The sequence below is a fragment of the Pelodiscus sinensis genome, chromosome 10 (assembly GCF_052426305.1).
Source record: "Pelodiscus sinensis isolate ZL-2025 chromosome 10, ASM5242630v1, whole genome shotgun sequence".
Lineage (NCBI taxonomy): Eukaryota > Metazoa > Chordata > Testudines > Trionychidae > Pelodiscus > Pelodiscus sinensis.
This window is the reverse complement of record NC_143061.1, coordinates 56,344,822-56,357,571: the sequence shown is the minus strand read 5'-3', so window position 1 is coordinate 56,357,571 and position 12,750 is coordinate 56,344,822. Positions and strand designations below refer to the sequence as shown.

Below are 12,750 nucleotides of genomic sequence, written 5' to 3'. Positions count from 1 at the left end.
CCCTCCAGCCCTGCCCCCCCCCCCCCCCCCCCCCGCTAGAGCAGAGTCATTGTCAGCCCCAACTCAAGCCCGAGGACGGCAGGGTCCACGGACAAGGGGTGGCAAAGCCTTGCGGCCCAGGCGGGGCCGCCATTACCCTTAAGTTGTCTGCCCTCCCTCCCTCCCTCCTTCACTCCATGTTGGAAATCCCCTTTCGCTCCCTCCAGGTTGAAATCCCCCCTCCTACCACAGTTATCAACACAAGTTAATAGTTTAAAAAAAAAAGTTTATTTTTCACAGTTGTTAAACAATTCTATTTTTTATAACAGATCTAAGTTTTAACGTTACTTCTTTATTAACATATTTTTCAAGTTTAACATGGTGTGTGCGCCTTAACTGTTCAGAGGCTGATGCAGGGATGGATTGTGGGAGGGAAGGTTTTGGGATGGGGGAAGGCCCACAGACCCCATCGGGGATACCTTGGGGAGTCATAGGGCTCCAGCTGAGAAGCGCTCATGCAGAGCCTCCCGGATGCAAACCCCCGCCTGATTCATTCAGCCATTGGACCCCAACCTGGGAGGAAGGCTTCCCCTTTGCTCTCCACCAGGTTGTGGAGGATGCAACATGCTGCCACCACCTCTGGGATATTGTGTTCCCCCATGTCAAGTCGAGTTAGCAGACACCTAAACCTTCCCTTCAACCAGCCAAATGCGCATTCCACCTGTAAACGGGCGTGTGTCAGGTGTGCATTAAACACTTCCTTGCTCGGGGTCAGATGCCCTGTGTATGGCTTCATAAGCCAGGGCATGAGGGGATACGCCGCATCGGCCACAATGCAGACCGGCATCTCTACGTCCCCGATAGCAGAGGTTCGCTAGGGGAAGAAGGTTCCTGTCTGCAGCCTTTCGTACAGGTGTGAATTGCGGAAGATCCGAGCATCATGTGCCCGGCCCGACCACCCCACACATAGGTCCGTAAATAGTCCACGGTGGTCAACCAGGGCCTGCAGCACAATGGAAAAGTACCCTTTTCTGTTGATATACCGGGCGGCTTGATGGGGTGGTGCACGGATGGGAATGTGTGTTCCATCGAGCGCTCCTCCGCAGTTTGGGAATCCCAGCCCTGCAAAACCAGCCATGATCATGTCTAGGTCTCCGAGGTGGACAATCCGATTCAGCAGCTGTGAGTTGATGGCCCTCACCACCTGCAAAAATAGACACAAACACACACAGATTATGAAGTCAGAGGGGTTGCCCAAGTCCTTTGGCGACCATCCGCTCCCCCAAGAACCCAGAACCCCCTCCCCAAGTGATTGCTCCCAGTAGTATCATGGTGTAAGACACAGGATCCCTCCACCACCTCCCCTCCATTGCTCCCCATCCACCCTTTTTTGGTTACAGTCCCCTTACGGACTGCCCTCCCCCCGTTTCCAAGGGACTTAACTCCATCAACACAGCACCTACAGTCGATCTCCCCACACCAAACTGCTGTCCCACTGACCGGTAGCTATCAGGAGTGGCCAGCTTCCAGAGGGCAATAGCTACCCTCTTCTCCAGCAGGACGGCAGGGCGCAGGTGGGTGTCCTGTCATTGCAGGGTGGGGGCAAGCCAGTTGCAAAGCTCCAGGAAGGTGGACTTCCGCATCCTGAAGTTTTGGAGCCAAGCCTGATCATCCCACTGCTCCATTACGAGCCGGTCCCACCAGTCCGTACTTGTTTCCATCCTCCAACATCGCCTGACCGGGAAAAAGTTTGGAGGCAGGAACAGTGCTGCTGCATCCTGAAGGAGGGGCTCCAGTATGGGCTCAGGTTCCAGACCAGGCATTAACAGCATGATAGTCTCATGCAGTTGCAGCAGCATTTGAAGCACTGTGGAGTGGGGCCAGCGCCTGGCCCAGGGGAAGTTCTCGCTCCATGGTAAACAAAGGTTACGAAAAACCTTAAAAAAAAAAACCAACCCCACACTGCTGTGCTGTGCCAGGAAGCAGGGCACTCCAAACAGGCACTGCAGAACCTTTGCTATCCCTCTAGGCAGCTGTAGCAGCAGAGCAAAGGCTAGTTGGGGGTGTGTGTGCAGGCAGCAGAACAAGGAAGTACATGCTGCCCCTGTGACCTGGCAAAGCAGTTCCGGGTACTTTCTTCTGTCAACAGAGCGCCCTGCAGTCTGGACGCTCTCTGTCGACAAAGCAAATAGTTTTGTCTATGGCTTGATGTAGTCTAGACGCGCTTTGTCGACAGAAGTTTTGTCGACAGAATCTGTCGACAAAACTTCTGTCAACAAAACCCTGTAGTCTAGATGTACCCGTAGACCACCAATTCTCAACCTTTTTTTGTTTTTGGTTTTTCCTGAGTCTTCTCCTGCCCCCTCTCCCCCAACATGCTGTAAAAATTCCATGGCTTTCCCATGCCGCAACCGTGTTTGTACATATAAAAACCAGGAGCCACATTAGGGGCTAGCAAGCAGTACCGCCTAAGTAAGTGCCTCCCAGCCACAACCTGCATCTGGGACTCTGGCCCCAACTCCCCAGCCCTCTGCTTTACTTCCTGCACCTCTGCCCCAGGCCACAACCTAAACCCATTGCATACTCGCTCCTGCACACATACCCCCTCCCAGACTCCACATGCCAATCTCCTGCTCCAGGTCACAACCCAAATCCTGCACTCCAGTCCCCTGCCCCAGGGCACAACCGTTGGTAAAATGGCTCCGTATCAGGCTCAGGGAAGCCACCCCTGTTCCCAGCCAATGTCTTCTTCCTCTCATTTGCCCAGCTTTCTAAGATTTATTATTTTTTCAAGAAAGATCATTGGGCACTGATGACTTTAAAGTCTAATGAGAATTATTTCTAGAAGTCTAACAGTTCTTCAGAAGAATAGATTTGTTAATCTCACAGAGCCACTTTGTGAAACATTGCTACAGCATCACAGCTGAAGTACATAGAGGCCCGTTTTGCCCTCAGTGGCTGTGTCTAGACTGGCCAGTTTTTCCGGAAAATCAGCCGCTTTTCTGGAAAAACTTGCCAGCTGTCTACACTGGCCACTTGAATTTCTGCAAAAGCACTGACGATCTCATGTAAGATTGTCAGTGTTCTTGCGGAAATACTGTGCTGCTCCCGTTCGCAAAACTTTTCATAGAATCATAGGACTGGAAGGGACCTCGAGAGGTCATCGAGTCCAGCCCCCCGCCCTCAAGGCAGGACCAAGCTCCGTCTACACCATCCCTGACAGATGTCTATCTAACCTGTTCTTAAATATCTCCAGAGAGGGAGATTCCACCACCTCCCTTGGCAATTTATTCCAATATTTGACCACCCTGACAGTTAGGAATTTTTTCCTAATGTCCAATCTAAACCTCCCTTGCTGCACTTTAAGCCCATTACTCCTTGTCCTGTCCTCAGAAACCAAGAGGAACAAATTTTCTCCTTCCTCCTTGTGACACCCTTTTAGATATTTGAAAACCGCTATCATGTCCCCCCTTAATCTTCTTTTTTCCAAACTAAACAAGCCCAGTTCATGAAGCCTGGCTTCATAGGTCATGTTCTCTAGACCTTTAATCATTCTTGTCGCTCTTCTCTGTACCCTTTCCAATTTCTCCACATCTTTCTTGAAATGTGGCGCCCAGAACTGGACACAGTACTCCAGCTGAGGCCTAACTAGTGCAGAGTAGAGCGGCAGAATGACTTCACGAGTTTTGCTTACAACACACCTGTTGATACAACCTAGAATCATATTTGCTTTTTTTTTTTTTTTTTTTGCAACAGCATCACACTGTTGACTCATATTCAACTTGTGGTCCACTATGACCCCTAGATCCTTTTCCGCCATGCTCCTTCCTAGACAGTCGCTTCCCATCTTGTATGTATGGAACTGATTGTTCCTTCCTAAGTGGAGCACTTTGCATTTCTCTTTATTAAACTTCATCCTGTTTACCTCTGACCATTTCTCTAACTTGCTAAGGTCATTTTGAATTATGTCCCTATCCTCCAAAGAAGTTGCAACCCCACCCAGTTTGGTATCATCTGCAAACTTAATAAGTGTACTCTCTATCCCAATATCTTCATCATTGATGAAGATATTGAACAGTACGGGTCCCAAAACGGACCCTTGCAGAACTCCACTTGTTATCCCTTTCCAGCAGGATTTAGCACCGTTAACAACAACTCTCTGACTATGGTTATCCAGCCAATTATGCACCCACCTTATCGTGGCCCTATCTAAGTTATATTTGCCTAGTTTATCAATAAGAATATCATGCGAGATCGTATCAAATGCCTTACTAAAGTCTAGGTATATGACATCCACCGCTTCTCCCTTATCTACATGGGTCGTTATCCTATCAAAGAAAGCTATCAGATTAGTTTGGCATGACTTGTTCTTCACAAACGTATGCTGGCTATTCCCTATCGCTTTATTACCTTCCAAGTGTTTGCATATGATTTCCTTAATTACCTGCTCCATTATCTTCCCTGGGACAGACGTTAAACTGACCGGTCTGTAGTTTCCTGGGTTGTTCTTATTCACCTTTTTATAGATGGGCACAATATTTGCCCTTTTCGAGTCTTCTGGAATCTCCCCTGTCTTCCATGATTTTTCAGAGATCATAGCTAAAGGCTCAGATACCTCCTCTATCAGCTCCTTGAGTATCCTGGGATGCATTTCATCAGGACCTGGTGACTTGCTGACATCTAACTCTCCTAAGTGATTTTTAACTTGTTCTTTGTATATCCTATCTTCTAAACTTACCCTCTCTCTGCTTGTATTCACTACGTTAGGCACACCTCCAGACTTCTCGGTGAAGACCAAAACAAAGAAGTCATTGAGCATCTCTGCCATTTCCAAGTTTCCTGTTACTGCTTCTCCCTCCTCACTGAGCAGTGGGCCTACCCTGTCCTTGGTCTTCCTCTTGCTTCTAATGTATTTATAAAAGGTCTTCTTGTTTCCCTTTATGCCTGTAGCTAGTTTGATCTCATTTTGTGCCTTTGCCTTTCTAATCTTGCCCCTGCATTCCCGTGTTGCTTGCCTATATTCATCCTTTGTTATTTGTCCTAGTTTCCATTTTTTATAGGACTCCTTTTTTATTTTGAGATCATGCAAGATCTCCTTGTTAAGCCAAGCTGGTCTTTTGCCATATTTATCTTTCCTACACTGTGGAATTGTTTGCTTTTGGGCCCTTAACAACGTCCCTTTGAAATACTTCCAATTCTCCTCAGTTGTTTTTCCCTTCAGTCTTGCTTCCCATGGGACCTTACCTACAAGTTCTCTGAGCTTATCAAAATCTGCCTTCCTGAAATCCATTACCTCAATTGTGCTGGTCTCCCTTCTACCTTTCCTTAAGATCATGAACTCTATTATTTCATGATCACTGTCCCCCATACTGTCTTCCACTTTCAAGTTCTCAACTAATTCCTCCCTATTTGTTAAAATCAAATCCAGAACAGCTTGTCCTCTGGTAGCTTTTTCAACCTTCTGAAACAGAAAGTTGTCTCCAATGCAGTCCAGAAACTTATTGGATAGCCTGTGCCCCGCTGTGTTAGTTTCCCAACATATGTCTGGATAGTTGAAGTCCCCCATCACCACCAAATCTTGGGCTTTGGATAGTTTTGTTAATTGTTTAAAAAAGGCCTCTTCCACCTGGCTAGGTGGCCTGTAGTAGACTCCTAGCATGACATCACCCTCATTTTTTACCCCTTTTAGCTTAACCCAGAGACTCTCTACACAGCTATCTCCTACGTTCATCTCCACTTCAGTCCAAGTGTGTACATTTTTAATATACAAGGCAACCCCTCCTCCCTTTTTTCCCCTGTCTGTCCTTCCTGAGCAAGCCGTACCCTTCCATACCAACATTCCAATCGTGCGTCCCATCCCACCAGGTTTCTGTAATACCAATGATATCATAGTTGTATTTATTTGTTAGCAATTCCAGTTCTTCCTGCTTATTACTCATACTTCTCACATTTGTATATAGGCATCTAAGATACTGATTTGATCTTGCCTCCCTGTTGTGCCCTGACCCTCCTTTTTCCTTGCCATTGTAGGCCGTAGTCCCCTCCCATTTCCAACCCATCTCCCAGTCCCGCACATTCAGCACTTACCTGTGGGCTTTGCTCACCTGTCCCCGTCGAACCTAGTTTAAAGCCCTCCTCACAAGGTTAGCCAGTCTGTGTCCAAACAAGGCCTTCCCGCTCCTGGAAAGGTGAACTCCATCTCTGCCAAGCAGTCCTTCCTGGAAGAGCACCCCGTGGTCAAGGAAGCCGAAGCCCTCCTGGAGACACCATCCTCGCAGCCAGGCATTCACCTCCAGGATGCACCTCTCTCTGCCCGGGCCCCTACCTTTGACAGGAAGGATCGAAGAGAATACCACCTGCGCCCCAAACTCCCTCACCTGTACTCCCAAAGCCCTGTAGTCACGCTTGATCCGCTCAGTGTCACACCTGGCAGTATCATTTGTGCCCACATGGATGAGTAGCATGGGGTAGTAGTCAGAGGGCCGGATAATCCTCGACAATGCTTCCATAACATCTCGGATACGGGCCCCTTGCAGACAGCATACCTCTCGATATGAACTGTCAGGGCGACAGATGGGCGCCTCCGTTCCCCTCAGAAGAGAGTCTCCAACCACCACTACCCTTTTGCGCAAAAAGGCCAGTGTAGACCGCACAGATTTGTTTTCCGCAAAAAAGCCCCGATCGCGAAAATGGCAATCAGGGTTTTTTGCGGAAAAGCGCATCTAGATTGGCACGGATGCTTTTCCGCAAAAAGTGCTTTTGCGGAAAAGTGTCAGTGCCAATCTAGACGCCCTGTTCCAAAAATGCTTTTAATGGAAAACTTTTCCGTTAAAAGCATTTCCGGAAAATCCTGCCAGTCTAGACGTAGCCAGTGTGTGCATACAATTGCCATGGTACTAGCTTAGGCTTGGCAGAATTTGGCCCATGTAATGCCAAATCCTGAAGGGCTAGGCACCTGTAACTTCCACTGAAGTCAACCCAGGTTTGGGCCTATGATGAGAAATTTGCAGGATTTGGACATTGAATGCCTCTTCCAGTTGTGCGGCAGCACAGATTCACAGGTGATGCTCAGACAGTGAGCTCCTTGCACAGAGACCTGAGCCTCTGACTGGGCGGGGCTGATTAATCACCTGTGAAGCTTTGCTGCCTTCTAAGGATGTGAAGTAGGGAGTAAATGACTAATTTGTATTGAGTACATGATTAGTTGATAAGGGGCTTGCTGTGGCTCTGCAGTTTAAATGTAGAACAAGCTGGGCATGCAGGCAGCCCATCTCCTACTACATTTAAACTGCAGAGCTGCAGTGGGGGTAGATCTGGAACCTGGCATGAGCCAGGACTGAAGCAGTCCTGGCTCACTCTGGGTTCAGACCACAGCAGCTTTACCTTTTAAATGTAGTCATTTAAAAGGCACAGCTACACTGCTGCTGCACCTCTGCCGCCTCACTCCCCCCCCGCATTGCAGAGGCCGTGCTAGGGGGAACCGGCTTTTAAGCTGGTTCCCCCAGGCATTGGCTTCTGCTTCCCCTCCTCCCCCCCACATTGCTGCTTCTGATGTAGAGGTGGCACCGGGTAGGGAAGAAGGGGGAGTAGTGGACTCAAACACCCAATAAGCCTAGGCTAATCAACTACTCTTTTACATCATCTCTTCAAACCTGAGCAAATTTTGCTCTACTTGGATTTCTTTTTGGAATATGAATTTTATTATTAAAAGTAAGTGATTGTGTCTATAGCTGAAGCACTGGTTATGTGCTTTGATCAACCTGCCACTTTATTTTTTTTACAGAGATCTTTTATTAAGTTTTATTATAATTTAGTCATACTAGTTGTAGTAGACTGTTGGCAGAGTACAGGGAATGTGACAATTTCAGAACTGGATGTGTGCAGTAATGAGGAATTCCTTTTGAAATGTTTGTGACCTTTAAAGAATCCAGTATGTATTCATATATTGTTTCCTACACTACAAAATTCTAAGCACATTCTAGAACATGTTTGAGAACTTGCCTAGTGCAGTTCTTACGTAGGCATAACTAAGAGGAAATTGAAAATACAACAATCTAATTTTGAAATTAACAAAATCAGAAAACTTAGGAATCTAATCAAACAGCAGAGTTGTATCTTGGTAGATTAATTGTAAAATGGTTAAATGCAGCAAACATGAGAAAATAAATCAAATTCTCCCATCCAAAATTTTCCCACAGGACATGAAACAAAGAATAATGAAATACTTTGTTAGGCTTTGTAATTCATTTTTAACAACACATTACTTAATACTACTCTTTGTAAATATAACATTTCTACCTGGGTTTCTACTTAGTACTGTTGCTAGTAACTCAAGGACTACTGTAATTGAAAGATGAGAAATATTATTATCCATATTTTTCATCTTTAACAGTTTGATTGTCTACTATATATTTGAGAGAGTCTGTATGTCTTTCTGTTCAAGAACTCCTCCTAAGCAGTAAAAGCTAGGGCCACTACATTTGGTATACAGCTTCCTCCTGTAACTTAAAGCAAGCTGTGAGTTTGGTTGTGCCAGGAAAATAGTCTGTGCTTGGAATGTGATTGCTTCTCATAAAACCAAACAGAAAAGAGAATCACCAGGCAGGTGAAAGGCCCTCCAGGATTACCCCAGCCCTGAGCCTCCTAACCCCAAGGTGCCCTTTAGGGAGAGTGGAAGGGGGCTGAAGCTCCCTCACCCCTCCAATTTGTAAGGGGATATTGCTGACTTTTCTTTGTCAGGGAGTGAGGGGAAAGGGCACAGTTTGCCTCATTCCTCTCACTGGCTGGGGAGTATAGGGGCAGATGAACCTGGACTTTCATGTGCTCCTCCCTGGCTGTGCCTGCTGGAGCCACAGTAGCCATGGAGAGGCACTTCTCACCTGGCCCCAAGCTGCTGTGATGAGAGAGGGCTGGCGTAAGGATGTTACCCTAGTACAGGGGTTTCCAACCTGGGGTATGTGAACCCTCAGGGGGTACGAGAAGCTTGTCAAGGGGGCACGGGGAATATTTGGTAAATAACTAGATTATCCTAACTGAAATATTCCAAAAGTAGTAGTGTTAGTGAAAAAAGTTGTGGATTCTAGAGTCTAGAATTTATTTCCTTTCATATTGAATAGGGGAGGGGGTACAGGAAGGATTACTAAAAGCCACAGAGGTACGGGGACCGAAAAAGGTTGGGAACCCCTGCCCTAGTACTTTATATAATTAGAGCCCTGCAAATCTATGGCTATCTGGGGCTCATTTTGGGGATGTGGATGTAGATATACAGTTTTTATGTCTAGAACCCTGCAGATTTGCAGATACATGCTTTATAGCCACAAGTATCTGCATCCACATTTGTGGATGTGGATATCTGTGAATGATTTTTGCAGGTGCAGATACCAATTTTGTATCCATGCAAGTGGCTTTATAATTTATAAATTGGATTTTTTTCCCCTGTACAGTCAGTTAAGTTGGTCACTTTTCCCCTGTGAATGTCTTTCACACAAGATGCAGAGAAGTATTTTGGAAGTAGAAAAAAAGAAAATAATTTATTTTTTAAAAAGACAAGAGGCCAGGGACAGATTTAGTACCTGAACATTTTCTATATTTTTGTTTGGAAATTTACTAGATTTTAGTATGATTGTGCCCTTCTAAGCTTTGAAGAGAGTCTCCTATACTGGGGCAAACTTGAAAACAAAGATATTAAAACAACATGTTTTAGCAATAATCCTCTGTATTTCTCCTTACTATAATTAGTAACTATATTTGATTTTAGCTTCTTTTAAATAGAATTTAGTTTCTTGTTAGCTATTAAACCTACTGATTAAGAGACACAAGAAACAAGATAATTTAACAATTCTTCAAAGTATGTACTTAATGTGAATTGGTTATATGCAAATGCACTGAGTAAATAAAACTGATTACCATATTAACATACCAGTAAGCACATATTTCAGAAGTTGTTTTCCATTTCAGTAAGGAGTATTAATTAAAATACTCTCTCTTCCATTATGATGGGAAAAATAAAAACATATGAGCGTCCAGGAATTTGACTCATTCAAGTATATGTGAGTTCTTTGAGTAATAGAAGTTCCTTTAGCATACTCAACTTAGACTTGATAGTGAGATTTTCCAGTAAACATACTTTATCAAGGGCATATTGGATATTCTCCTTCATAATGCCAGAATTACCTGCTGAAAGCTAGACTGAAGGAGAAGCTGATCATTATCATTGAGCCTTGAACATAAACAGAAGGGGAGAATTAGAAATGTTTTTGCTAGGAAATTCCTTTTTTATTAGATGGTGGGGGCCGTGGTTTTAGTTTCCATTTCTCTTTTAGTTTGTATTGCAGTGTTTTACAAAGTGATACGACAGCAATGTATGTTCGGAATTTGAACAAAGTGCTGCTTGTGAAATTTTGCTGCTTTCTCCCACTTAACACAAAACTTTTATCCAGGGTTGTTGCATCTCATGTGCAAAACTGGCATAAAGATTGAGTAAGGTTAGGGAGCTGATTCTTTGGGTTGTCACAAATTAACTTTTTACAGAAAGCATATGTGAGAGAGATGAACTCTTTAAACTTTCAACAGCTTTCTGACACAGATGTGGAGCCCAGGTGCCATGTACCTTAAGATCTTATCAACCATGAGTTGTTGGTCCCCCCCCCCCCCCCCCCAGCTGTCCTTGCAAAAAAAAGGCAAGAGAGATTTAAAAAATGAAAGCTGACATTCTGGCTATATTAGTGAGGGACTTCTGAGAGGGTCCTTCAGCTCATTAGTGGACCAGCAACCTGTGAATGTTGTTAAAATATGTATTAGAGGCCATATTTTTGACCTCATTAAGTCCCATTGTATTACTCTGGAAATACAAGAGGGACTTAAAACTTACTCAGATTGCCAGCTTGAGGATTCCCTTGTTAAGGATGAATTCTCATTCAGCATAGGCAACTCTGTGCTACCCCTCTCTTGCCTCCTGTAGCGTATTGGAATAGGAAGGGGCATGAAGTGTGGCAATCTGGTCACTGCGGATGGCTTAAAAGTCTGTAGAGGACTATGCAAACCCAGTAAATTAAAGCAATCCTCAGATGTTATAACTTATGTCCAGGAGCTGAACTGGTCTTCAGCTGCTCTGATTTAAAACTCTCTCTTCTTTCCTCCTTCAGGTGCACTAAATTAGAGGGCTAGAACATTCTAAGCTCTGCACCTTCATCTCCAAGTTACACAGCAAAATTTGTGCTGATTTATTGAAATACCCACTGATGATTTTAACTGAGTTACATTTGTTTATATATAGCTTAATGCTGGTTGGGTCTTTAAAATGCTGTTGTAGTATGAGTGATCAATCATACAAAACATTTTGAAATATTTCTTCTACGTCTTTTAAAAGTTAATATCTTGTTTCTACTTTGCAATAAACTAATTTGAATTAATTACTTAAAATCACTGTACTTTTTATTTTTACTCTTCCAGTCAAAGAGCTATGGCCAGACACTGCTGACAGAGATTTATAAGCATTTGAATTTGGTTGAATCTGACTACTTTGGAATTGAGTTCCAGAACATCCAGTCATACTGGGTAAGTAATGGTTCCTGATCCATATATTATAAAAAGGCTTAGATGAATGCTGCCACTTGACTTTCAGAAGAAGTTTGGAATCCCATAGAAAAGTCTTCCAGTGAATGTGTGTGTACTTGTGACTATAAAGTTGGTTCAATCAATGAATTATGTCAATGTACTGCTTCACAAAATATATAACTTAAAATGATACATAGGAAAAGAATCTGATTAATTTTGCTCCTCCTCTACTCCAAAATAATGAATTATCCACTTATTGATGTTTCTACTATAAAGGTTTTTTATCGTATTATTTAAATCCTGTGGGTTATCATCCCAGATATTGCCAGTTCTTTTTTCTGTACTTCCTTATTCTGCTTGTGTTGTTTGAACTCAGTCCTTTCCTTTCCTAAAATTTACATCGGACAAATAGGAACTGTTTGAATGGCTTCTTTACCAACTTTGGGTTTTATGAAAAGGGAGTGTGACCATACACTGACTTTTTGTTCTCTTTACACAGTATTGTAGCTTCAGTGTATATATTCTGTGAATGTTGAAGGTTTTATATTTCGTGTATGCTGTCCCCATATATTTAGAATTATTTGTTTTTGTCTGAAAATTCATACATGTGATACCCTCCCTCTGTGAAAATTAAGTAGTGCAAAATGTAGAGTTCCCACACGTTACGTAGGTGTAATTTGGTCTGGTTTGATGTCTTTCATTGCTGCTGTTGATGGTTTTTTTCAATGTTTATAATGGTGGTAGTTCTTTGAAAAATAATTCCAAAAATGTTTACAAAAAAGCCCTGTATGGCATAGTCAGTAAAACTGCTGACAGTTGGGGATCATGCTTCCTTTCGCTATAAAAAAAGGAATAATTTAGTGGAAAACTCTGGAGTCACTCTCTTTAGTCAAGCTCTGCATCACCATAGTTAAGTGAGCCAGGTGTAATATAGAAGGGAAAGGAGAGGGCTGGCGCTTAGCCTTCATCATACATGGAAAGCTAAGAATCTGAATATATGATCTGCTCAAATTCCTCACACGTTCATGTTTGTGTGCAATTATGTGGTTTCATTATGGTTCTGTTTCCCATTCCTTTCAGCACTGGTAGCACAGTTTGCTCCTTTTCTGTTGTGATTCCTTCCATAGAGTGACAAAGGAAATGTATCACTATACTTATCACAACGTTTTTGTCAATATATCTTTGTTGTTTATATATACCTGGGGGGGCTACTTT

The 12,750-nt window shown here is 43.8% G+C and overlaps 1 protein-coding gene across 8 annotated transcripts in view; it reads left to right on the top strand.

The window, feature by feature from the left end:
* The window catches only part of FARP2 (FERM, ARH/RhoGEF and pleckstrin domain protein 2), a 126,767-nt gene that overhangs the window by 28,028 nt on the left and 85,989 nt on the right, over window positions 1-12,750 (top strand). For all 8 annotated transcript variants that reach the window (XM_089780955.1, XM_006110623.5, XM_075937161.2 and 5 more), the window contains one exon: window positions 11,431-11,535. In XM_089780955.1, the coding sequence (XP_089637081.1) occupies window positions 11,431-11,535 (105 nt within the window). The remainder of the gene's footprint in view (window positions 1-11,430; window positions 11,536-12,750) is intronic.